At 61.0% G+C, this 26,053-nt stretch overlaps 1 protein-coding gene across 4 annotated transcripts in view; it reads right to left on the minus strand.

Moving 5' to 3' along the window:
• CBFA2T3 (CBFA2/RUNX1 partner transcriptional co-repressor 3) overlaps positions 1 to 26,053 on the minus strand; it is a 68,127-nt gene that overhangs the window by 22,089 nt on the left and 19,985 nt on the right. For 3 of the 4 annotated variants that reach the window (XM_073015655.1, XM_073015656.1, XM_073015654.1), the window contains exons 2-3: positions 8,034 to 8,186; positions 4,680 to 4,754 (exon numbers count right to left, since the gene is read on the minus strand). In XM_073015655.1, coding sequence (XP_072871756.1) covers positions 4,680 to 4,754; positions 8,034 to 8,154 — 196 coding nt within the window. In that variant the 5' untranslated portion in view covers positions 8,155 to 8,186. The remainder of the gene's footprint in view (positions 1 to 4,679; positions 4,755 to 8,033; positions 8,187 to 26,053) is intronic. The other variant, XM_073015657.1, reaches the window with a different exon arrangement.

Consider the following 26,053-nt stretch of genomic DNA (forward strand, 5'->3'; position numbering starts at 1 on the left):
GGGGTGTGGCCCCTACACCTGGCCTGGAAGACACCGACCCACCAGGCTGGCTCAGGGTTTCACTGGGAACAGGGAGCGAGGGGCTTTTCCACACGACGGGGGCTTGATGGCTCAGTTCCCACTTTGTGGAGGCACAGGAGACTTGGAAAATGAGAAGTCGCTCATCCCCCTGAAAGACCAGCTACCATCACCTCTGGCATGACGTTCCCAAGCAATACCCCTACACCAATCAGGCACCTTCCAGCCCTAAGCAATTTCCCCCACAGATGCCTCCCAGCCCTGAGCAACATCCCCAAAACAAGTGCCTCCCAGCCCCGAGCAATGCCCCCCACAGATGCCTCCCAGCCCCGAGCAATGTGCCCTGCAGGTGCCTCCCAGCCCTGAACAATGTGCCCCACCCCCCCACAGAGGTGCCTCCCAGCTCTGCAGGTGCTTTCCCGCCCTAAGCAATGTCCCTCCTACATGTGTCTCCCAGCCCCGAGCCATGCTCCAGACAGGTGACTCCCAGCTGTGAGCAATGCCTTCATTTGCCCCAACACCTGGGCTAATGGGGTTCCAGGGGGCAGAGGAGCTGGGACACCCAAGGACACACTGGGTGGGTTCCTGCCTCTGGTGGCTGGACACACAGACGCATGTGCACACAGACCAGCGCATGTTGAGGACAAGCAGGTGACATAGGGAACAGCTCATGAGTGCGCTGCAGGGCTGCCTGTGGGCCGCTGAGACGTGACTGCCTGGCTGGCCCTCCTATTGGGGTCAGCGTTCCAGGGGCCTGGCAGACATAGAGCTGCTATGGAAAGTCCCAGGGCTGGGCCTCACCCCTTTTTCAGGTGACAGAGCTAAGGCCAAGCTTCTTGCAAGGAGGCCAGGGTGGCCCTCCTATGCCCGGGACACCTGCACCCTGTGCCCTTGGCCTCAGGAGCCTGAGGGGCGACCTCCAGGCTCTGCAGACAGGTCAGAGGTCACAGGGCTCCCGAGTCCCTTGCTGACGGGAGGGGGACTGGACGCCTCTGGGAGGCCTGAAGTCCTGGCCAGCTCCTGCTGTCAGGAGGACCGAAACTCCGCACACACTCGCAGCTGGCTCCCACCTCCTGCACAAGGACACGCTCCCTACACAGGGTACCAACTCCTCCATTTCCCTGCCTCCACTCACCCCCCACTGCCCTTACACGCATGCACACACACGTACACACGTGCACACATGTATGCACATGCACACACGTACACACACATGCACACACACACGCACGCACAGCTATGATGTTCACACACGTCTCTCTTGCTCCACTGTGGCCCCGAGTGCCTCTCTCCAGGGAGCCCACCCCTCGCCCTTGCTGAGAGTGTGGGTCTGGGGGTGGGGGCAGCTCAGAGCCACCTGCTCCTTCAGGGCCGAATTCCTCTGAGGCTCCAGCCGTGTGTTCACGCCTGTGGTTGAGGTCTGGCGGGGCCTGTGTGTGCCTATGAGGAGAGGAAAACTCTCTCCAGGATGGAGATGCCCCTGGGCTGGGCTGGTGCAGCGGCTCCTCCTGGGAAGCCGGTAGGCACCTGCTGTTTACTTCATGTGCCCTGGATAGTGGGGGGTCTTGGTATACCCCTCAGATCAGGCCAGCCCTGCCCATCTTGACCTGGGCCCTGGGAGATGACCCTGCTGAGTATTGTGGACTCTGCCTGAACGGGAGGGAACATGGGACATGGGGGCCCACATGCTGGCCCCCCTTCCTGGGCTGCGTCCCCACAGCTGTGGCCCCGGCTGGGCCTGGCCTCCCTTTCTACTCGCTCCTGCAGGCCTGGGCTGGAAGGGGCCGCACCCTCCCGAGGTTGACTGACCAGCCCGTACCTCCACCGAGGCCCTTCTGAGGGGTCAGACCCTCTCTAAGTGTCCCTCCAGTGACCCTTAGGTGGCTGCCATCGGCTTCCTCCACTCCACCTTCCCAGAAGCTGCCTGAGGCTCTCACCTTCCCGACCGCGGCCTCGTGGCACCTGCGAGGTGCCTCCCGGGTCAGGGAGCTGTGCTGTGGCCCAGGCTGGGCTCTGCATCTGCGCACACACAGGCTGCACGGTCATCACACACATCCCACGCGGCAGATGGGCGCCGAGGCACCGAAGACACTCAGCGGGGCAGCGCGGCTTCCTGAGACCGCCTCCCGTCCCCGGCAGGCCCCACACACCGAGCAGCCAGCGCTGGGCACAGCGGGACAGGGTGATGCCGGCCCTGTGCTCAGGATGTTCTTGGTGGAGAAGGCGGAACAGATGTGCTCACTCTGCTCTCGCTCCAGCCTGGGCCTCAGAGATACCCACTGCAGGGTCTGTGGGAGAGGCCAGAAGGGCAGGGGGCGCCGCAGAGGCCCTCAGACACACCAGCGTGGTAAGGACGTCCAGACAACACAGCCCTGCCCTCAAGGGCTGGGAGAAGCTGCCCTGGTTAGGAGCGAGGACCCAGCTGCCAGGCCCAGACGTGCCCTGTGAGTCAGACTCGGCGCCTAGCCTCAGTTTCTTCATTTGCAAATGGCTCCCAACCCATCCTGGAGTTCCAAGTGGGGCTCCAGGGACCAAGGGACAGTGTGGCAGTGACTTCCTTTGTACCATGTGTCCCCAGCTGGAGTCGCTCAGGCCAGACCCGGGCTTCCCTGGCCTCTCCTTCGCTGCCCAGGTCAGCCCCCCGGGGTGGCTCCATCCTGACTGGTTTTATGGTTTGGGTGTTGTGTGAGGCCGTTGGCAGTAAATGGCCCCCACACCTACTGGAATTCTGGAAACCACTAACTGAAGGTCAGATATGGCACAAAACCTTGAGTGCATGCGTGGCCTCGGCCATTCCTGTGGGCTGGCTGCAGAACTGAGACACCTCTGCTGCTGGGGCCATGAGCCTCCACACGGCGTTCTGAGCGGCGCCCCCCTCAACCAGGGGCGGCCTGTGTAGGGGGTAGCCTGTCTGTGCCCCTAGCTTGAATGATCTCGGCAGTGCCTTCCTGGGCTCAGGATGGACTCGCTGGCCCTCTGGAGTGCGTGGCACCAATAATGGCACTGTATTCTGGGGCTTTCCCTCCTCCGGGGGGACAGTGGACACTGAGGCAGGATGCACTGAGCCCCTGGTCTCTCGCTCTCTGAGGTTCTGTCCGGAGGACCCCACCACGCTGCCGAGTTTCCCTCTCACTGGTGAGCTCCAACTGGCCACACGGTGGACTCTGACACACACACACCCCATCAAGACTGAAGACAGCCACTTGCGGTCACCCAGCCAGGCCAGGAGATGGCCCGTCACCATGGGAGACCTCACCACAGTGGGAGGCTGGTTTCTCCAGGACACACAGGACTGTCACCAGGACTGTGGACCTTCCAGTGGCTTCTCAGACTGCCACGGTGCACACCAGGGCCCCTGCCCACCGCCCCGGCCGGCTTGGGCCTGGCCCTCCCTTAGGTGCGCTTACCAGCCTTGCCCTGGGTGCCCGGTCCTTCCAGCGGCCTGCTCGCCCTCGCCTGCCCGCGCACTCCCTCCCGCGCTGCCGGGCAGTCTCAGCAGCTAAAGAGACGCCGAAAATAACCCCGGCACAAGTGCTTTCATTCCCGCAACAGGTGTGTTACTAAGTTAGACTGCACACGTGTCCCCAGCTGAGGTTTGGGGGCACATACGAGCACCCCTGCGGCTCCCCCAGCCTCAGAGCCTTGGTGGGGGGGTCAGATGAGACAGAGGCGCCCTAAGGCAGCCCCTCCTGTCACCCCTGCTCCTTGTTGTGGGGGCTCCAAGGCTGGGATTCACCATCTTTGCCATCCATAAGATCACACAGTGGGTGACAACAGCCACTGCCCCGGAGCTGCATGCCAGGCGCGGGTGCATGGCCAGGCCCATCACAGAATAACGGCTGTGACAAGGACAGCCCCGTGCAACAGAAACAATGCACAGTTGTTCTGCCACCCTCATTCTTAGAGCTGGGAGTGACGCGGCAGCCACACCTGGGCCGTACCGCCAGGCTAGCTGGTAGTGATGGACCGGAGTCTGTCTGATGGGCTCAAGTGTGGCTGCACTCACTGGCTGAGAGAAACTCTAAACACCGCCTGGTAAGAGCCCGTGCTCCCTGAACGCCTGCCAAGGGCCTCGCCCGTCGACGCAAACATCTGCTGGAGACTCAAGTCTGCTGAACGCCCAGCGCGTGCCCGGCCCCACCATCTCACGGCTCCTGGAGATCACCCCTGGCACCAGGGCCCATGAAGACTTCCATTTTACAGGTGGGGAAACTGAGGCATGGGGTGTGGCACCTGGCCAAGGTCACCCTGGCAGGAAGAGTTGCAGCTGGGACTCCAGGTAGGTGGGGTCTGCCCTAGCAGACGTGGCTGAGCTACAGGCCTGCCAGGGACAGTGTCACGCCCCTTCCCTGGACACTCCCAGTCAGTCCCACTGGCCATGTTTTGCTGCTGGGGAAGGAAAGCTCAGAGAGGCCCTGCTCCTGCCTGAAGCCCCACAGCTTGGAGCGGAGGGTCTGTGGGATGCAGGGACCCTGTGGCTCTGTCCTCCTGCGCCCTCTTCTCCCGAAGGAGGCAGGACCAACACGACAGAGGCAATGCTGAGGGTGTGGGAGGCCGCGGAGGAGTGCCGAGCACCCCCAGGGCAGCAGCGCTGGGCCCACAGAGGGTGCTGCGGTGAAGACCTCCCGGGAGGCCTCTGCGGTTTTTGTTATTTTACTTACAGAGACAGACCATAGACCATTTTAAGCAGCCATGAAAACGGCCGTGGGGCAGCGTCGCAGGCCCGTCCTCTCGATCTGTAAGCAAAATAAGAAGAACACGCTGTCAGGAGGGGCGTGGGCAGGAGACTCTGCCCTCAGGGGCGCCCGCAGCCGTCTTTTCCTACTTCTCAGAGCGATTTTCGGTTTTCGGTGGCGGCGTGAGCAGGAGACTCTGCCCTCAGGGGCACTCAGGGCCGCCTTTTCCTGCTTCACAGAGCGATTTTCTGGATGGGGCTCTGTCACCACCTGGGGCCAGGCCACTCCGCTCTCTGGGCCTCAGTTTCCTTCTCTGAGAGTGGATGATCCCTAAGGGCCATTTTTGACAGGACCATTCCAGAGTCTACAAGAACCAAGGCTTCTCTATGAGCAGGGGCGGGGCCCCTCGTTTTCAACATCCTCTTCCCAGAAGGCACCTGTGACCCCATCAGCACTATCCTCAGCTCGGGCCTGGGCCAAAGCTGCATGTCCTAAAAGTGATCTGAGACTTGGAGTCTCAAACAAAGCCCTGGGTCAGCGCTGCAGGAGGAAGCACCAAACACGAAGAAAGATTTGGCCGGGATTACACCTGTAATCCCAGCGCTTTGGGAGGCTGGGGTGGGGAGGAGAGCTTGAGCCCAGGAGTTCAAGACCCAGCCTGGGTGACCGTAGGGAGTCCCCATCTCTGCTATATAAATGAAGAAAGATTGAATTTGTCCAACTGAAGTTAGTGGTGAAGGCCACAGGAAGACTGGAGCTCTGTAAACAGGTAGTGAGTTCTCTGTCATGGGGGTAATCAAGGGCAGGGTAAAGCCTTAGCCCTTTAAGAGTTCTCCTAGCTTTAGAGGAGCTTGGTCTGGGTCCCTACTCCTTATATTCCCTCCCCCCACCACCCCCACCCCCACAGCAGTACTGCAGCTTCAACTCCAAGATGAATTTGTGCCCAGAGCAGTCACTGGGCAAGAAAAACTTCGGCCCTCAAGTCTCCGTTCAAGCTCAGTGTCCCATCAGCTTGGCTTAGAGGCCAGTCCCTGGGGAGGAGCCTCCCGGCAGGGCTCTGCCACCAAGCTGTGGCCCCTCAAGGACACCCACCAGCCAGGGGCAGGGGTGCGGCCAACCACCTGGCTTTCAGGGAATTGTGTGGATTAGGGGATGAATCTGAGGCCACCTCAGGGGCAGCCAGAGCCTTAGACTGATGCTCCTGACAGCCCGGTGGGACTGAAGCATCGGCTTAGAAAAGAAAAAGCACCTGCTTCTCTCTTTCATAACCTTCACGCTCCTTAAACCAGCTGGGACCTCACCCCAGAAACCTGACCCCAAGGTGTCCTGAGAGCGGAGGGGGCGGGAAGGACCCCAGCCCCAGGCATGCCGGCTGCCCTCACAACTGTTCCCAGGTCTCCGGAAGCAGAGCCTGAGGCTCCGCTGATCCCACCCTACCCCCAGCCAGGAGCATTGGGTCCCCAGACCAGCACCTTCGAAGCAGAGGCTGCTGGTGCCCAGGGGGGAGCAGGTCAGGGAGACGCACCCTTGAGGGTCTGGGGAACCAGGCTCAGCCCACGGCTTGTCCCTGACACTGGGGCCTGAGGTTTGTGCAGTGGGCGTTTTAGGCACTGCACCCATGGCCGGGTCTCCTGTGGTCCGTCCTGAGCATTTCTTCCCCCAGGGCTCGGGTGTGCTGCGAATTCAACACACCAGTGGTCTCCCCTCTCTACCTATGTGGGCTCAGTGTGGTCGCAAGCTGCCTGGTGGAAAGAGACGGCCTGTGGTTCGTACCAGACGGGAGGGCTCTTCCTGAAGAGAGGGAAGGGTGATCCCAACCCAGCCACATTGCCGTGTGACAAGCACATGTGAGAAAGAGCCCAGCCAACCTCTCACTGGAAACTGTGGCCAGCTCCGCACAGCCAGGACCTGCATGCTGGGCCTGCCGTCCTCCAGGACCTGCAAAATCGTGAGTGTGGCATCCCGACTGTTGGAGGCAGGGCTGGCCCCCACTACGGGCTCCATGACACGTGGAGGCCCCGTGGGTGCAGGGAATAGGTGTTATGCTGTTTGGCTCCTATTGAGTGCTGGGCACATTTCCAGCTGTACCTGCCTCTGGGCGGCACACCTGGGGGCACCCCATTGCTGGGTCACCCCATTCCCCAACCAAGTCAGGAGGCTGACTCAGAGCCAGCATCCCACAAACAGGGCCGCAAATCTGCTGCCTGACCCCACAGCCAGTGCTCTTTCCAGATGCAGGGGAGATGACGGCCAAAGCCCTCGGCGGAGCAGGCCCCCAGCCTCAGGGGCAGAGCCAGGGAGGGAGCCAGGCCTGGCCCATAGCCGCCTGGTGCTCTGTGGACAGTTGTGACATAAAGGGACTGAGGAAGCAGCTCTTCCTGGCCTGTGGGGGACCCAGGGCCAGCGGGACAGAAGTCTCAGGCTCCTCCCACAGAGAGGGGCTTCATTTGAGTTTCAGAGCTTTCTGGCCTCTGAACGTGGAGGGGGTACACGGAGTCTCCACCCCTGCAGACACTGAGATGTGCTCCTGAGCCCCCGGCCTTAAGGGGCAGGGACGCTGCCCACCCCACCGGCCCAGCAACTGGGCCACAGAGCACCAATTCTGTCCTCAAAGCCAAGCCTCGGGGTTGACTTCGATGAGAACTGGCCGCTCCCTGCCCCACAGGCCCCCAGGGCCCACCCTCAGTGGCTCTGTGCGCCAAGCATGGCCAACCCCTTGCCCAGGGCCAGCAAGATAAGGCCTGAGAGCTTCTCGAGGTCCCGCCCTTCTGGCCTCCTGTGCTGAGGCCCCCACCCTGGCCCCCGTGCTCAGCCGGGCTGCCGAGCTCCTGCCGAGCCCCTCCAGGGCCAGAGCTGCTCCTGCGGTCCCTCCAGGGGGCCTGTACACAGGTGACCTCCTGTGTGACCCTGGGGAAGCCCCTGACTCTATCCCAGTTCCACATTCCCTCTGGATGAGCCTGGCATCCCTGGGCCTGCCAGATGAGGCAGGAAGCCTGAGGCACAGTGGCCGGCTTTGACCCAAGGCCCACGGCTGGCCCTGGCGCAAGGCCTGTGTGGACTCACCTGGCCCCACCACAGCCCTGGGAGGACTTGCACTGCAGAAGAGGAAGCCCAAGCCCCGAGAGGGCAAGGACCTGGCCCAGAGCTACACAGTGGGAAGCAGGGAAGCTGGGATTTGAACCTGCCAAGCCTGGGCTCTGGGCCATGCCACAGGAGCTCCTCACACTCGGGGCTCACAGCAGGTGCCCACCGGCTCTGGGCAGGAAGCTCGGAATTTCACACAACACGAGGGCTCCCCTGAAACACCTGGCCCTCGGCTGCCAGGTGGGGGCTACTTACGTGTGTGTGGCGTGAAGGAGGGGGGGCGTGTGGCCCCCTGGGACGCGGCAGGTGGTGGGGGCGGCATGCTGGGGGGTGTGGACCGGGGCTGTGTCTTCACCTCCGCTGGGGAGTCCGGCATCGCTGAGGCCTTAGCCTTCCTGTCCGCAGGGGCTGCAACCAAAGGAGAAAGAGAGAGTGGGTGAAGCGGGCTAAGTACAGAGGCCGGTGCCCACAGCCCCACGGTTCCCAGCCAAGGCCCCACCAAGTGGCTGCCCAGCGCTGGGGCAGCCTGCCCCAGGTGCCCTGACAGGTGGCTGACGTCCCACCCGCAGGTGATCTCGGGGGCGGAACCAGGCCGGAGGATGGGCTTGGGCCAGCTCATCTCAGGTGGCCAGCCACACTGGAGCTGGGGCCCTCGGAGTGTAGTGGCCCTGGGAGAGCCACACCCTACTCCAGGTTTGAGGCTTCTACAGACCAGGAGTGAGCAGTGCCCTGAGGCAGTGGTGCCATGCTCCCGCCTCCATGAGCATCCCCCAGGGGGTGTTCAGACAGACCGCAGCCTCTCCCCCCAGTTCTGATTCAGCAGGTCAGGCTGGGACCCAGAACCTGCATTTCCAACATGTTCCCAGGTGGGGCTGCTGCTGGTCTGGGCCCCAGAGGCCATAGTTCTAAGAGTCTCTTCCACTTTCCGATGCTAACAGGCTCCCCTGGGCTGGGGGCAGGAGGGCGGGCAGTGTATGCCCAGGGAGAGCCCAGCCGGCAGGCCACCTAGGGCGGCAAAACCTCCATTTTCACCATCTTCTGCCCCGGTGATTCATAGGACAGCCAAGACAGAGGTGGCGTTGACTTCAGGATGGCCGAGGCCTGGCCATGCTGAGCATGGCCACCAGCAGGCAGAGGAAGCGTTGATGTCGGGATGGCCGAGGCCTGGCCACGCTGAGCGCCGCCCACTGGCAGGTGGTAATGCCAGGACACTTGATTAATCAGAACCTGCAGCTGAACAAGCTTCTCTCGTGGTCTGAGGCTCCCTGAAGTCTGAGCAGCTCTGCCCAGGGCCAGCTGTGTGCGGGGAGGGTGGGAAAATGCTCAAGGCGCTGGTGGGCAGGACTGGTGGTCACTGAGCCCCTTTGCGCCATCCAGAGAGCAGGGCCTGCAGACAAGGCTTCCAGCTTAACTGAAGGGCCTGCAGCACAGACCTGCCCAAGACACCAGGAGGCCAAGCCAGCACCCTGTCTGCAGCATTTTCTGCAGGGGGTGCGGGTGTAAGCCCCTGGGCCTCCCCATTCATCTTAAGTCAAGGTCAGCCAGCACCAAGGCAAGGCAGAAAGACCTGGGATCCGTGGCTGAGACTTCGGGGGCCTCAGCGGCTTAGAGCAGCAAGGAGGGCATCCTCTACCTGCTAAAACCTGGACTGCCCTGCAGCCTCCTCCTGCTAACACTTGTGGGTCTCGCCCACGGCCCGGGGCATGAAGCAGGTGAGGCCACAGTTGGGGGCTGGTGTCTGTTGCTTTATTAGTGAACTGTGGGCGCTACCCCTGCTTCTGCCCATTCCCTATTCCCGGGGTCACAGCCCCACTGTCAGACAGAGAGATCCAGCCGGAGCCAGGGCCACGCGGCCTCTGGAAGATGATGGATAAATGACTTCTGCAGCTATCACGTGCCAAATACGGTGCCAACCTCACCCGATCCCCTCGCCGCCTGCCCCTTTCACAGAGGGGCAGAGAAGTTCAGAGGTGCTGAGGTCCTGCCCAACATCTCAGGGCCGTGGCACCTGGGCTCTAACCAGCCCCTGGTGCTCCAGGCAGGAGTGGAGCAGCCCCCTGTCTGCTGTGGGCAGTGGTGGGGGGGAAGCAGCCAGTAAACAGCCACCCAGACCTCGCGGCACCTGCTGTCCCCTCTGCACAGCCGCTGGCCTCCCTCCCGCAGGGCGCCCTGCCCCTCCTGGCCACCCGCCTGTCAGGAGGCTGATGGCTGGGCACACGTGCGGCCACAGCTGTGGGGGCCGTCAACACCGCCTGGCTGCAGGGCCGGTGGCCAGTCCCTGGTGACATCCAAAGAAGGCGAACGTGGCGGGGCGCCCTGTGGGGTGCAGCCCATCCAGACCAGGCTGCCCTTGGGCCAGCGTGGGTTGGGCACGCCCAGAAGGGAGCAGGCAGGGACGGGGCCGAGAGCTTCAAATGCCAGGCTGGCTCTGGGGACACGGGTCCAGGACACTGGGGACACCCTGTCTGGACTTTCCAAAGCCCTCCCACGGAGGCGGCTCCATTTGAGCCACGATACTCAAATAAAACAGAAATGGATGCAGAGAGCCCCGCTGAGGAGCTGGCGCCGGGCGCTGGATGGGCGCTCATACGATGGACGGACACGCCACATTTCCTAAGGTGGAGAGGGTGGCCAGGAGACCTCTGGGCCATCATGCCACGGCGCAAGGAGTTGCCACAGCCATCATCCAACAAGGGCTTATGGCCACCACCTGCGTGCTTGCGACACTCTGGATCCCGACGCCAGAACAGACAGTGCCCTGCCGGCGCCCGGAGCAGTTGGGGACTTCGTGTGGTTCCCTTTGGGCAGAACAGGGGCCTGTCCTTTTACTTCAGAGACCTGGATAGCGGCTCACTGCAGGGAGCCTTTTCTCAGTGCTCTACAGATACTGATGAGTCATTCATCCTCACGGAGACCCTCTGCAGCTTATGCTACCATCAGCCCATTTTACCAGGAGGGACCAGGCTCGGAGAGGTGAAGTCATCCACCCAAGGTCACACGACGAGTGTGCCGCGTGCCGGGATCTGAGCCACGACCTGGTGTTGCCCCCACAGGGCCAGGGCTCTGCAGGACTCCAAAGTTCCTGCTTGTCATCAACATGCTCGCCTCCTTTTAGGGCCCGGGTTACTGAAAACAGGCAGCAGGTCTGGGATTCAAACCTGAGGTGGAACGGAGGCTGCAGGGGCAGGAGGCCCCGTGCCTGAGGAACACGCTGGGGAGCTGGTGGTGACCTCCCCTCCGTTCTCCAGGCTCCACCCCGGGTTGTGCAGGGGCAGCTGTGCTGGTGATGGGACCTCAGGTGTCTGTTGAATCCTGTTTGAGTGCTCCTGGCCGTGTGGCCTAGGGAGAGCCTCTTCCCCTCTCTGAGCCTCACTCTCCTCCTCTGTACATGTGGAGGAAGCCAGGTGACGGATGAGGAAGGGGAGGTCCCCACGCCCTGCCTGGCACTCAAGAAAACCAGGCCAAGGCTCATGGAGAAACTTGTGGCTGGGACCTGCTCCTGGGGCTGCCCCTGGCGCAGACTCCACCCGAGAAAGCAGAAAGTGACAAGGACCCTCAGAGAAGATGAGGGGTGAGTGGGGAGAGGTAGAGGAACAGCATTTGTGGCCAAGAGAACAGCCTGGGAGTTGGCCAGGACCTGTGGAGGGACCTGGGAAGGAAAGGGGGTGGGGGCGCATGAGGGACCTGGGGAGGAGGGGGGTGGGGGTGCGGGAGGAACCTGGGAAGGAAGGGGGTGGGGGGTGCGGGAGGAACCTGGGAAGGAAGGGGGTGGGGGTGCGGGAGGAACCTGGGAAGGAAGGGGGTGGGGGCGCATGAGGGACCTGGGAAGGAGGGGGGTGGGGGTGCGGGAGGAACCTGGGAAGGAGGGGGGTGGGGGTGCAGGGAGCAGGGAGTCGGGAGGTCTGCACAGCAGCAGCCAGGGCCATCTCTGGGGGGCACATCGTCTCTCTCCTGCTTAACACCCTTTAGTAGCTTCCGCTGTAGATGGGGCTTCACCAGCCCACACCCGCTCCATGACACCCATCTCCCTGCTTGCCCCACCCCTATGCCCAGCTCAGGGCCATGCATGATCCCCGACCGCCCCTTGTTCCCTCTGGGATTCAGCTTCAACCTCACTTCCCCAGGAGAGGCTGCCCCGCCCCCCGCAAAGCTCTTTCACCCTTCCCCGTTCAGTCCCCAGGATGTCACCCCACTCTGGGTGGTCCTGCCTCTTGTTCGACCTGTTTGCAGGGTCTCTGTGTTTGACTGGGTCCCCCAGGACGCAGCTCGCACAGGGTAGCCTCCAAAGGAAGTCCCTCAAGGGAAATGCCTCTTTGGGGTCCCCCCGCTTAGGGGCTGGAGTGGAGCAGAGAGGGAAGGGGGGTGAGTGGAGCGCCATGCTCAGGGGCGGGGCTGAGAGGGCAGGGCTGAGGGGGCGGGGCTGAGGGCAGGCGGGGCTGAGAGCTGGTCTGCAGCAGGTGGGAGGGGCTGGGCTGTCCAGTCACAGGACAGGCGCTTTCTGCAGACATCAGGGGCTGGCTGCTCAGGGCAGGGGACCCATGGCTGCCCTGGATACCCATCTCCTTGGTGCTGGCTGGGCAGGGGGACAGGGAGGCACGGTGGGTCCACCCCACAGTCACAGAGGGAGGCTGAGTCCTGCCGGCCTGGCTTCCTCGGACAACCCACAGCTTTTCTGCCCATTTCCTTGCCTCTTCAAAGGGGATGGAGATGAAGCCGGGCACAGCAGGGGTGTCCAGCACTCTTCGATCGTTATTAATTATTATCCTCCTCCATCCCTGCACTCACAAGCAGTGTGGGGAGTCTCTGGAGCCTCCCACTGGCCCACAGCTCCACCAAGGCCAACTGCAGGCTCCTCTCCAGGCTAAGGCACCGCTAGACAGGGGCGGCCTCGTCCCTCCTGGGTGCCTGGCTTCCCACCTCATTCCCCTTTGAGGCCCTGCACCTCGGCCAGGGGCCATTTCTACAGACCCACTTCGAGGCTCGGAGGCCCCGTGGGCTACCAGCCTGTGGCTGCGAACCACACAGGAAGAGGCCTAGCTGCATCCCCTCGACACACGACCACTTGCTGGCCCTGCTCCCCGCTCCCCGCTCCATCTGCAAGAAGGCCCCGTCCAGACACACACAGGTGAATGAAGTCATCAAACCACTTGGAAAAATAAAACCACACAGAGCCCCTTGTGCTTCCTAGTAGACCCCAGTGTCCTGGTGCAATGGCCCTCAGGCAACCGCTGGGGCTCAGCAGCACCAGGAAAGGGGCCGTCTCTGTCTGAAGGGGCTTGTATCTCAAGGCAGAATACAGAAGTGGCAGGAAGGGCTAACATCACAGAGGAACCTGGCACCCTAGGTCTGTTCTCAGCATTGTCTACCTGCTGCCCCATGAGGTGGGCCCCGTCACTACACCCACTTTCTAGACGGGGAAACTGAGGCCCAGAGAGGGTGAGTGACTTGTTCTGGGTCTCAGAGCCCAGAAGCACCAGGGCCTGTGCCTGGAGCCCCCATTGGCCACCCTCAGGCTGCACATGGCAGCCATCAGGAGATGAAATGGTCCCGATGCCAGCCAGCCTGGACCCTGACTCAGCCTCACGGGGGCAGCCCAGGCATCCAGCCCCATGCTGGGACGTGCGGCCCTGTGGGTGTCATGTGGGCCGAAGGGACACTGACTCGTACTTGAGGCTGGGGTGGGTGGCCTGTCGCCATACGGAATCTGGGGTAGCGCCTGGGGTGGCCCGCTCTGAGGCCTGAGCTTAAGGACCGTCTTTCAAACCCCAAGGGGTTTTCTTTCCAGAGCTCGAAGCACCCATGAAACAGAAACAAGGCCTCCAGCATCCCTGAACCGTACGTCAGCTGCAAGGGGACCCCAGTCCCCAGTGACACCCCCATGTATTTTCTAACAGCCCCTGGGGCCCAGCGCTGCGTGTGCAGAAGAAAGCATGGAATTTGGGGTAGGGTCCCGAGGCCTGGCCACCCAGCACAAGGGGGTCTCCAGGGCACCTGCTGTCCCCACCCTAGCTGTCCTCCTGGGGCCCACACAAGTGTCCTAATCCCTCCCTGGCTCAGAACAGCACTGAGGTCCTCTTGCTGGGCTGGTGGGGTCAATCTGGGTCCCAGCCCCTTCCCTACGGCGCTGGCTCAGAGGCAGGTGGGCAATGGGTGCGGAGTCTGATGAGGAGGGCTCTGACGCCCAGAGGGGAAGGATCTCACACAGAGCACCCACCCTGTCCTCATGGATTCTTCCGCGGCCCTGAGGGACAGCCTGCGCTTTTCCATCTTACGAGTGGGGAAACAGGCACAGAGAGGCTGAGGAGGGGCAGAGCCAGGTGTGGATCCAGGTGACTTGGCCCAGTTACCCCTTCCCCACTGGCCACAGAGGGCACCTGCAGCCTGGGAACCCCGAGGGGAGGCACCTGCGCTCCTGGCCTCCCTCTGTGGCTTGGGCCTTTGCCAAGTGTCCTTCTCACTCTCCCTGCCCATGGCTGATGGTGGCATCTTCTAGTTGTCTGTCCCCCCAACCCCAGAGCAGGGGCTTTGCCCCCCTCGATGGCTCAGGCACTGGCTCCGGGTGCAATGCGCCCCTCTCTGGGCACGCCTGAGTCTGCCCTGATGTTGGGTTTCCCCCTGTGTGGTTTCCCCAAAGGGTCTGGGCATGCAGGAGCCGGTCAAAGATGTCTAAAGGAAGAAAACGGGGAGAGGGTGCCGGCTCCTCCCCCAGCCCTGGCTGCAGCCTCATCTGCCTCGAAGCTCCCACTCATCGAGAAAATTCCCAGACCTGCTGGACGCGGTGACTCACACCTGTCATCCCAGCACTCTGGGAGGCCGAGGTGGGCGGACCACTTGAGGTCAGGAGTTCGGGGTCAGCCTGGCCAACGTAGCGAAACTTCATCTACTAAAAATACAAAACTTAGCCGAGCGTGGCGGTGCGTGCCTATAATCCCAGCTACTTAGAGGAGACTTGAGGCCCGAGAATTGCTTTAGTCTGGGAGGCAGAAGTTGCCATGAGCTGAATTTGTGCCACTGCACTCTAGCCTGGCCAACAGAGCAAGACTCTGTTTCAAAAAAAGAAAAAAAGAAAATTCCCAGACCCTGGAAGCCGCTCCCCAGGGCCCATGCGAGAGGCTGTGTCTTTCCCAGACGGCACATCCAGTTCCCAGCGAAACGTCACTAACGGGCCGGGAGAGCAAGCCGCTTTCCAGGCTGGGCGGAGCGGGTGGGAAGCAGCCTGGAATGTGCCTCGGCCAGCCACTCATCCATCACTTTCCCTGTCTGCCTGCGGCACGCAGCCCGCCCTGCCCAGCTGGGAAACGGCCACAGCCCAGGCGTCCCAGTCCAGGGGTTCTAGAACCCTCCATGGGAGGAGGACCCATGGCCACCAGTGCAAGAACTCATCTTCCCAGCCTTCCCCACCCTGCACCTTCGTCAGCTCTGGAGTAACAGGCCCTGCCTCTGCTGTAATGTCCTTTGACCCTCACAAAAGCCTTGGGGCGTAGGACGCTGGGCAGGTAAGGCAGGTGACCTGCCTTGAGGGCTTTGCACAGGTGACACAGCCACGGCGATGACGTCCTATTGCGTGCCAGGCTTGACCTGAGCATTTTGTGCAGATCACCTCATTTCGTGCCCCCGAAGGTCTAGAGGCTGTCAGGTGGGGAAACTGAGGCATGGGCCCAGGGTGCCTGGCTCTAGAGCACATCCTCTCCGTGGGTTTGGGACATGCATCTGGGGAGTGGGGGGCACCGGTTCTGCCCTTGCTGGAGCTGACCACAGGCAGGCAGGGGAGGAGGAGGGCATGGCCTGCAACCAACCTGGGGGCTCCAGGCCTCTCCTCCTGTTAGCCCAGCCGACCCCTCATCCCAGGATGCCCCAAAGTCCAGCCTCAGAGGCCCAGCAAAGCCTCTCACAAAGCCTTTCCTAGTGCTGTGGTGCAGGGAGGGATTGGAGGCGCTCAGGACAGGTCCAGGATGGGCCCTGTTCCCAAAACAGTGCTGTGCCTCAGTTGGCCCCTCCAAAAAAGTGTAGAATTAAGGGGCTGAGCTCATGTTCCGGGCACTGCAACCTGGGTGGGCAGCCCTGTCCACATCTGCGCAATGGGGGTGGGGGGTGACGGGAATATGCACACGCGACAGTCACTGGCAAATCCCGGGCGACCCCAACGGCGGCTGGGACGGAGGACGCCACGGCATCCCGGGAGACCCTGACGGCGGCTGGGACGGAGGACCCCACGGCATCCCGGGCGACCCTGACGGCGGCTGGGACGGAGGACGCCACGGCATCCCGGGAGACCCCGACGGCGGCTGGGACGGAGGACGCCACGGCATCCCGGGAGACCCCGACGGCGGCTGGGACGGAGGACGCCACGGCATCCCGGGAGACCCCGACGGCGGCTGGGACGGAGGACCCCACGGCATCCCGGGAGACCCCGACGGCGGCTGGGACGGAGGACGCCACGGCATCCCGGGCGACCCCGACAGCGGCCACTGCTTTAAACAGCTGCTTATTTTCCTTCAGAATCACCTGGCTCCCACAGCTTCCTCTGGGAAAAGCACAGATGTGCGAAGAGGAGACCCTGAGAGTCATCCATCCACGGCCGCCCTCCCACCTCCTCACGGTCCTGGAGATGGACGACCCCGCACCCATGCTGCCCCTGAGAGGTGAGGTCACCTGAGGTCACCGGCCACGGCCATGCAGCTAGTGAGAGGCAGGGCCAGGAATGGAGCCCCAGCCTCTGAATTCCAGCCTCTACTTGGCCGGGCAGCCATCCAGCGCAGTGAGCCCAGGCCAAGGTAAACCTGTACACTTGGCTTTCTGGAGAGCCAGGGGGGCGAGCCACCCTCCACCACACATTTCCCAAGAGCAGTACACAGTGGCTCCCCAGCCCCTTGGCCAGTGCCAGAGTGGCCCGGCTGTTCCTCGCTTGGTGCCTGGCTGTCCCCTCCGGCCTCACCAGCTGTCCCCTCCGGCCTCACCACCCGCACTACCCCCACGCCCGCCTGTGCTGGGCCTGGGTCACTGGCTGCACCTGCCTCAGGGCCTTTGCATGGCGGTGTCTCTGCAGGGAATGCACTTCCCCCAGGTCCCCGCAAGTCTGCCTCTTATCCTCATGCCTTTGCCCCAGGCTGCCTGCTTCCCGGTGGTGCTGCAGCCCACGCAGTCCTTGCCCTGGATCCCCTCCTGTCACCATCTCTCCCTATAGCTCTTCCGGTGAGCCCACCTACCTGTCCTGCTCCTTTTTTTCTCTTGTGGATGCTCCCGGTGAACTCCAGGAGGGCAGGGCTTCCTCGGCATTGGTCACAGCCTACAACACTGTCACACTGCAGGCTCTCCGCAAACACTTGCTGCGTGGTGACCGAGAAAACCCGGAAAGGCACAGCCCACTGAGGACTGGACAGTCCCAGCCTCAGTGTCCTCCGGAGCCGCCATTATCCAAAGGCCTGGGGACGGGCAATGCCCTCCCACCTCAGGAACAGCTGTGGGGTGAGCTATGGATGGCATGAGCAGTACAAGGCGGCCCTTGCAGCGGGGTCTCTGTGTCCCCCCTGAGGGGCATGTGAAACAGAGGAGAACCTGGTGCTGACTCTGGGAAGGGCCCTGAGAAGGTCTCTGACCAGCATCAGACCCGGGGCTCCCAGGCCAAGACAGAGGCAAAGTGAAGGGACATGGGGCTCCTTGTGGGCAGGCCCACAATGGGGGCCCCAGGACAGCGGGTGCCCCCCATCCACCCCCCACCCTGTATCCAGGTGACCAGGAGGCGGCTCCCTCCCCCGCCCCCCGTCCCCTGCTCCCGGCCTCTAGGGCTGTGCCGAGTGTGGGGATCTGGGGTGGGCAGAGGTGGTATGAGAGCCTCAGGTGCTGCCCTGTGGCTGCCTCCACATCTGGCTTGTATCTGGCCTTCCTGCCTGGCGAATAAGCAGCCATATAAACACAGGGGAGCAGTGCCTTCTCTGCCATCGGTCTAGGTGGACCCTCCCATCCCCGCAGGGACAAGGGGCCAAGTCCCATTTCTCTCCCAGGCCTTTCCGGGTCCTCGTGGGCCTGACCCAGGGTGGACCCTCCCTCTGGCCCCACTAACTCACCCCTGCTGCCCTTCCCGCGGCGGACAGGAACAAGGGACCCTGACCCCAGGGCCTGTGGGTGATGATGTCGGAGGTCACAGGGTTGCCATGGCAACAGAGTGGGCGGGGCAGCAGGAAATCCAGTTTGCCTCCCATGCCGCTGTGTGAACCGACTGTGTGAACTCAGGGTCGGGGCCATCCCCAGACGTGTGTCTCTGGCTCCCCTTGGGTAAGACGGGCTGTGTCTTTGGGTGGGGTGATTTGAGACAGTGAACAAAAAGGCTTTTGTGGCCGGGCGCGGTGGCTCACGCCTGTAATCCCAGCACTTTGGGAGGCCGAGACGGGCGGATCATGAGGTCAGGAAATCGGGACCATCCTGGCTAACATGGTGAAACCCCATCTCTACTAAAAAATACAAAAAACTAGCCGAGCGCGGTGGCAGACGCCTGTAGTCCCAGCTACTCCAGAGGCTGAGGCAGGAGAATGGCGTGAACCCGGGAGGCGGAGCTTGCAGTGAGCTGAGATCCGGCCACTGCACTCCAGCCTGGGCCACAGAGCGAGACTCCATCTCCAAAAAAAAAAAAAAAAGGCTTTCGTAAACTCAAAAGCCCTCCGTGGCCCTGCCACGCGGACGTCATTTCTCGCGATCGGAAGGATGGGGCAGGGAGGGAGAGGGAACTTCAGGTGCCTTCTCCCTGCAGGAACGGAGCTGGCTTTTCTGTCTCCTAATCTGGCCTCAGTTTTCTCATCTGTAAAATGGGAATAGGGATGGAATTCACCCCGCAGAATCACGGAGGGACGAAGTGCACGAGCTCATGAAAAGCGTCTAGAACAGAGTGCCTGCCACTCTCCCCAGCCACCCAGCTATCATGCTTCAGGCTGTCTGTCCGGCCACAACGGCCGCGTGGAGCTGGCCCAGGTGGGGCTTGTCTTTGGCACTGTGCCCAGAGCTGGCCTGGGTGACAGTGAGCATCAGCGTTGGGGAAGGGGACCAACCAGAGAGCCTCTGGGGCACAGTGAAGACCCCCTCTCCCCTCACAGCCGTGTGGGGGAAGCTTTGTTGCCCAGAGTTGGCTGGCAGCGCCCGGACTGCCTGCTGGCTGCCATCACCACCATGAATGGCCGGCCTGGGTGCAGAGGTCCCTTCTGTCACAGATGTGCTGCTAAACCGTATCAGACAAAAGTCTCACTGAAACTCCCCTCCGGACCCCAGCCCAGGGCTCTCCGTTGAAAGGGAGGGCACAGGCCGGCCTCTGTCTGCAGGTTGGGCCCACCCACGCCTTCTGCACCCACTATGTGGCTCCGGGTGGACCTGGCCTGGCCTCTGCCTTTCCCAAGGAGAGAAGAAAGCCTCCCTCGTGGGTTTCTGAGGCCCAAGGAGCCTCTCTGGAGAGCTGCACGCTGCAAGTGAACTCAGCGTTCGCCAAAGAAATGCGGAAGGTGGGACAAAGTGTGCTGGGTGTCCTGGGGACAAGTGGGGACAGGTGGGCTGGGAGTCTCTCCGCCAGTCTCGGCCAGCCATGCCATCTGCGCTTCCGTCCCTCCCGCCGGCCTCAGGGCCTTGACTCTGGCTGGAATTCTTCCCCGATCTCTGCACAGCCATCTCCTCATCATTCAGGTCTTGGCGCAAATGTCCCTCCTCAGAGAAGCCTTCCCTGACCACCCCCACATCCCCGCCCCCGCACTCTCTGCCACATCACCCATTTTTCCCCTCCAGCCACTTATCAGTGTCTGAAGCCTCCGTCTGTGTTGGTCCTCGTGTTTACGCCTGTCTCCCCCAGGGCAGGGCCCTGAACAGCACCTGGCACATGGCAGGGCCCCGTAAAGGTTTGCTGACTGGCCCATAAGGACAAAGCCCCCATGTGACTCCCCGGCGGCCCCGTCCTCTGCAGGTTCAACAGGGTGGCTCGCTGCTGCCGGACAGAGCCTGGGCTGGGCTTGAATCGAGGCCTGCCCCCTCCGCCGTGTGAGCCCAGCAGGCAGCTCCCCTCATCCATTAAGTGGGGGGAACACCCCTCCCAGGGGTGTGTCCGAGGACTAAGGAGCTACTTGAGTCTGTTCTGCAGCAGGAGCTCAGGGAATGCTGGTCATGGCTATTCAGGGCCCTCTCCGCAAGGCGGGTTTCCTGCTAACGGCCTCGATTTCCCACCCTGCCAAACCCCTGTCCTTTCTATGTGATTGTGCTCTTCCTGTGGAGAGGCGGGGTCCACTTCCCTGCCCCCTGGATGTGGGCTGGCTGGGGGATTTGCTTTGGCTGGGGGCAGGATGTGGCACAAGAGATGTCAGACACCCTAATCCTGGATGTCAGCAGCGAGCAGCCCCACTAGCCCTCTGTGGAGCCCCTATGTGAACACGCTCAGGATGAGACACACGCAGGACAGGGTTGGCCCAGCTACTTGGTGGAGCTGGACTGATCCATGGCTGACCACAGAGCAGCCAACAGCAAACCCAGCCACGCCGAGAAGCACCATCCCACTGAACTTGCCAAAACTGCCAACCTAAAGAACTGTGAGCCAAAGAATGGTGGTTGCTTTGAGCCACTGTTTGAGGGTAGCTTGTTACACGGCGATAGCTGACTGATACACATTGGTACTTAGAATCTCAACATATCAGAGCTGCAAAGGACCTGAGAGACCAACACTGAAATTTCACAGATGGTGACGGGGACACTGGGAAGCTGGAGAAGAGAAGTGACCCATCTCATCTCTAGCCAAACCAGGCCTCAGACGCCAATGCTGCGCTTGCCCTCCGCTACTCCACACCTCATTCCTCCGTGGTGGGGTCAACTGGGACCAGCCATTCCACCCTCAGGAATGCATTCTCAGGAAATGTGCACAAACGGTGATCTACAGGGATGTTCATCACAGCATCGTTTATGAGAATGACAAATGGAATAAATATCTCAGCTCACTGCAAACTCTGCCTCCCAGGTTCACGCCATTCTCCTGCCTCAGTCTCCCAAGTAGCTGGGACTACAGGTGCCTGCCACCACGCCCGGCTAATTTTTTGTATTTTTAGTAGAGATGGGGTTTCACCGTGTTAGTCAGGATGGTCTCGATCTCCTGACCTCGTGATCCGCCCGTCTGGGCCTTTCAAAGTGCTGGGATTACAGGCTTGAGCCACAGCGCCCAGCCCAGGGCCTGGTCTTCTACAGCACCCTGGGTGTCGAGCAAAGCCTGGAGAGGCTAGGGGAGAGCCGTGAGCTCAGAGGCTGGAGTGAAAAATCTTCCCTGCTCCCCAAAGGGTTGCAAATGGGACCCAGATGTCCGGGGCCTGCTCACCCCGTGGCCGCACACAAAGGAAACACATTCCTTGCCCAGCTGCTGGAGTTAAGCTGCCAACAGCAACTCCCTGAGCGCCCTGGGGGAGGCGGCCCCGCCATCTGGGCCGCCCGCTGCCGGGATCGGGTGGGGGTGGGGGTGTGGCTGCCAGCTCGGGGAAGGGGCGGAGGGAGGAAGGGGCGGTGTCCTCACCCAGCATCGGCCCTGGCACCCTGGGAGTGGCCGATCCTTTCTCTTGTCCCCGTGCCCGCAAGCCACCAAGGGAGGCAGCCGACCTGCAGACAAGCAAACTTCCACATGAGGATCTGTGTGCTGGGGGTGCTGTCAGGAGGAGGCATGGGTGTGGGGTGGGGAGAAGATGGGGCTGGGGGAACTGGTGGGTGGTGGCCTCCTGCCCTGGGTCTGCCTATCTGAGGAGTTCTCCAGTCTGACCTCAACTCAGAGGATGGACAGCTCCTTCAGGAGCCCCGCAGGCAGCGTGGAGAGGGGGACGTGGAGGGGGAGCGTGTGGAGGTGGGGGCACTGAGGGGGAAGCGCAGAGAATGAACAGACACGTGGGCTGGACACAGGGTGGGTGGGGGCTCTGGTGGTCTGTGTGGCTGGTCAGCTGGGTCAGAACCTCGCCCTCCCTGGGCCACTCCCTGCCACCTTCCCCTCTCAGGAGTGTCATGGCGCCCTCTATCCATCAGGCGTGTGTGCATGTGAGTGTGCATGCATGTGTGTACGTGGTACATGGGTGTGTATTCATGCATGTGTGTACGTGGTACATGGGTGTGTATTCATGCATGTGTGTACGTGGTGCATGTGAGTGTGCATGCATGTGTGTACGTGGTGCATGGGTGTGTATTCATGCATGTGCATGTGTGTACGTGGTGCATGTGAGTGTGCATGCATGTGTGTACGTGGTGCATGGGTGTGTATTCATGCATGTGCATGTGTGTATGTGGTGCATGGGTGTGTATTCATGCATGTGCATGTGTGTATGTGGTGCATGGGTGTGTATTCATGCATGTGCATGGGTGCATGTGTGCATGGGTGTGTATCCGTGTGCATGTGTGCATTCACGTGTATATGTGGGTATATGTGCATGTGTGTATTCATGCATGTGTGCACGTGGGTGCATGGGTGTGTATTCATGTGTGTGCATGGATGTGTATCCATGTGTGTGCACTCACGTGTACATGTGGGTGTATGTGTGCGTGTGTATTCGTGTGTGTATTCATGTGTGTGCATGTGTGCACTCACGTGTACATGTAGGTGTATGTGTGCATGCGTATTAATGCGTGCGTGCATTCATGTATGTGCACGGGTGTGTCCATGAGTATGTGTGTGCACTCACGTGTACGTGTGGGTGTTTGTATTCATGTGTGTGTGTATTCATGTGTGCATGGGTGTGTCCGTGTGTATGTGTGCACTCACGTATACATGTGGGTGTATGCGTGTGTATTCATGTGTATTCATGCATATGCACGGGTGTGTGTCCGTGTATGTGTGTGCATTCATGTGTACATGTCGGTATATGTGCGCATATGTGTATTCATGCGTGTACATGGGTGTGTCCGTGTGTGCACTCATCGTGTACGTGTGGGTGTATGTGTACATGTGTATTCCTGTGCGTATTCGTGGGGTGGGTGTTCGTGTGTGCATGTTGTCTAGTAAGGGCCGTGTGACCTCAGGGATGGCTTCAGAACATCCCTGCCTGAGAGGTGGCCTGATCTGCAGACAGAGCTTTTCTGGAGGGAACAAGGGTGGCCCTTGGGTAGAGGTGGGTGGGCTGGCGGGGAAGGGGGATGGGGGGGCTCCTCTGCCTTCCCTCTTTGCCTCCCAGCCCTTTATTTTATGCCACATCCTCATTTTATTTTTAAAAATGCCTCTTGGTCCCTGGCATAGGCCCCTCCTTGCTGCAGCCCCTGGGGGTGAAGACCTGACTGCTAGGTGGAGGCGCCGGCAGAGGGGAGGGCAGGGTCGCCAACGTCATATGGGTTACTAGACAGGTGCAGCAACACAGACTCTTCTAGGAAAGGAGAACTGCTTGGGAGACTGAGGCAGGAGATACGCTTGAACCAGGGGTCACAGTGAGCCAAGATCGTGCTACAGCACTCCAGCCCAGGTGACAGAGCGAGACTCCATCCCCCCCCCAAAAAAAAAGAAAGAAAAAAGAAAAAGGAAGAGAACTGGAGAACTGGTGGAATCTGAGATCATCTGATCCCAGGCTGACCCCAGGCCTGGACTGCAGGTGTGAGTTACCTGGCCCTGCCCTCTGCACAGCCACGTGCCTGGACTTAGGCGTGGAGCAGAAAGTCCCACAGACAGCCCCAGACACGAGCAAGTGCCAGAGAACCTTCCAGGAAGAGGCGATGCTGCACCTGGTTCTGAAGGCTGAGGAACTGGCACCGTGGGAGAAAGGCAGAGGGGAGGGCACAGAGGCTGGGATGCCGGGGACACGGGGGAAGAAAGGCGGAGGGGAGGGCCTGCCCCAGGGAGGCCACGGAGGCTGGGGTGCCGGGGACAAGCAGGTCGCACAGCCCTGGGAACAAGACACTCCCACGTGCAGGGCCTGCAGGGAAGGCTCAGCTGTCTGTAGAGGGTCTGGAAACCCCTGGAAACCTGAGGCCCTCTGTTAGGATTTTCCACCAATGAGGCGCCAGGGGAGGCTAAACCGCTTCCCAAAGTATCGTCGCTGTTTAAAAAAAATGTACAAATTCACTGCAAATCACCTTGAACCCTGCGGAGGGCGGCTGCCAAGTTTAAAGTCACGCCGCTGCCCGTGTGGACGCTAAGGAACAATCAGGGTCTGGTGGCCCATGGTGCCCCTGCGTCAAGTCGAGAACGTTTTCCCTGAAGTGCCAGACCGTTCTCCCCACAGCCTCATGAGTGTGACATGTGATGTCCGCACGTGTGACACACGCATGCAGACGAGACTGTAGGTGCACACGAGTGTGGGTGCACACAAGTGTGTGTGCAGACAGGAGTGTGCGTGCAGACGGGAGTGTGGGTGCACACGGGATGAGAGTGTGCATGCACACGAGAGTGTGGGGCCGCAATCCCCTTGGTCCCTCCCGTGTGCGTAGAGGGACCCCAGGAGACCGCGCACATGAAACCCACAAGCCCTAGCAGCCCAAACAGGACTTTAGAGGTGGCCTCCCTGGAGTGGACGGCCTGGGCTGGCTTTGCCCTGGCGCTTCCCCCCACTTCCTGTGAGCTGGCGTGGCCAGGCTATGCAGGAAGTGCCCCACGTGGAGAGACAGCGTGGCCTCCCTGGTGTTGACTGCAGGGAGCCCCTGGGACCCCAGGACCCTGGGCCGGGGATGCCTGTGGCTTTTCTCTCTCACCCCTACCCAAATGCAAACGCGCACACAAAGGCCCCTTTTGCTTCTCAGTTTTTTGACATTGAGGCACCGACCGGGGCCCTCCCTGACCGCTGCAGGCCAGGGGTGAAGGGAGGTCCCGGAGAAGGTCCCACCATGGCCTGGGCCCCGTCCTCTTGCCCTGGCATCAGAAGGGGCCCTGCCTTTGCAGTGTGGGCTGGGACTGCCCCTGGAACCAGCTGCATGACATCGAGGTCCCCATCCACAGCCACGGGGAGGCCTTTACCACTCTCACCTCCTGGACAGGGTGGGGCTCCCGCCCCTCCAGAGGCCACACAGCTGCCGGCACAAGCCTTGAGCTCCAAGCGCGTGGCCCGCCAACCTCCTGAAAATTTGTGGCTGTTGCTGGTTTTATGTTGTGAGCCCCACACAGGAGGCTGGGTGGCCTCCAATGCCTCCAGGAGGGAGGGCAGAGCAGAGCTATGCCCTGGCCAGAGCCCTCAGTCTAGGACATTCGTCTTCTTGCCCTAAGAACTCTCAAAATGTCCCAGAGGTTCCATGGCAGGTCACCCACACGGCCCAGCCCGGCCTCCCATGGCAGCGGGTGCCGAGAACCTTGGGGCCACACGGCCTCCGGGGTCAGTGCAGACAGAGGTCGGAGCTGCAGGCTCACCGGGTCATCAGTGTAAAGAAGCAGAGATTCCTCTTCAAAGACTTTCCTCCTTGTCTAATTAGGAATAAATAGTAACTTCTCTTAGAAGCACAATTTATGGCCGGGCGCGGTGGCTCAAGCCTGTAATCCCAGCACTTTGGGAGGCCGAGACGGGCGGATCACGAGGTCAGGAGATCGAGACCATCCTGGCTAACATGGTGAAACCCCGTCTCTACTAAAAATACAAAAAACTAGCCGGGCGAGGTGGCAGGCGCCTGTGGTCCCAGCTACTCGGGAGGCTGAGGCAGGAGAATGGCGTGAACCTGGGAGGCGGAGCTTGCAGTGAGCTGAGATCCGGCCACTGCACTCCAGCCTGGGCGACAGAGCGAGACTCCGTCTCAAAAAAAAAAAAAAAAAAAAAAAAAAATAAGAAGCACAATTTATTCAAAGACCTGTGCTAACATTCTTAAATATCTGCTAGCAGTAATAAAGAAATCAATGTACTTGGCCAGGCGCAGTGGCTCAAGTCTGTAATCCCAGCACTCTGGGAGGCCAAGACGGGCGGATCATGAGGTCAGGAGATTGAGACCATCCTGGCTAACACGGTGAAACCCCGTCTCTACTAAAAAAACACAAAAAACTAGCTGGGCGTGGTGGCAGGCGCCTGTAGTCCCAGCTACTCGGGAGGCTGAGGCAGGAGAATGGCGTGAACCTGGGAGGCGGAGCTTGCAGTGAGCTGAGATCCAGCCACTGCACTCCAGCCTGGGAGACAGAGGGAGACTCTGTCTCAAAAAAAAAAAAAAAGAAATCAATATACTTTATGTTCTTAGCTCCCGCAACTTAGCCTAAATATTTGCCCTGGCATGCTTATACTGGTCCAAGCAAACATTAGGTCATAACCTGTTCCTCTTCCTTATTTGAAGGTGTTTTTATCTTTCTCAGCATTCCGCAAGTTACTTCCTCCTTCCTTTATTCTCCTCTGCCTTTGCCT

This window comes from Chlorocebus sabaeus, chromosome 5 (genome assembly GCF_047675955.1).
Source record: "Chlorocebus sabaeus isolate Y175 chromosome 5, mChlSab1.0.hap1, whole genome shotgun sequence".
Lineage (NCBI taxonomy): Eukaryota > Metazoa > Chordata > Mammalia > Primates > Cercopithecidae > Chlorocebus > Chlorocebus sabaeus.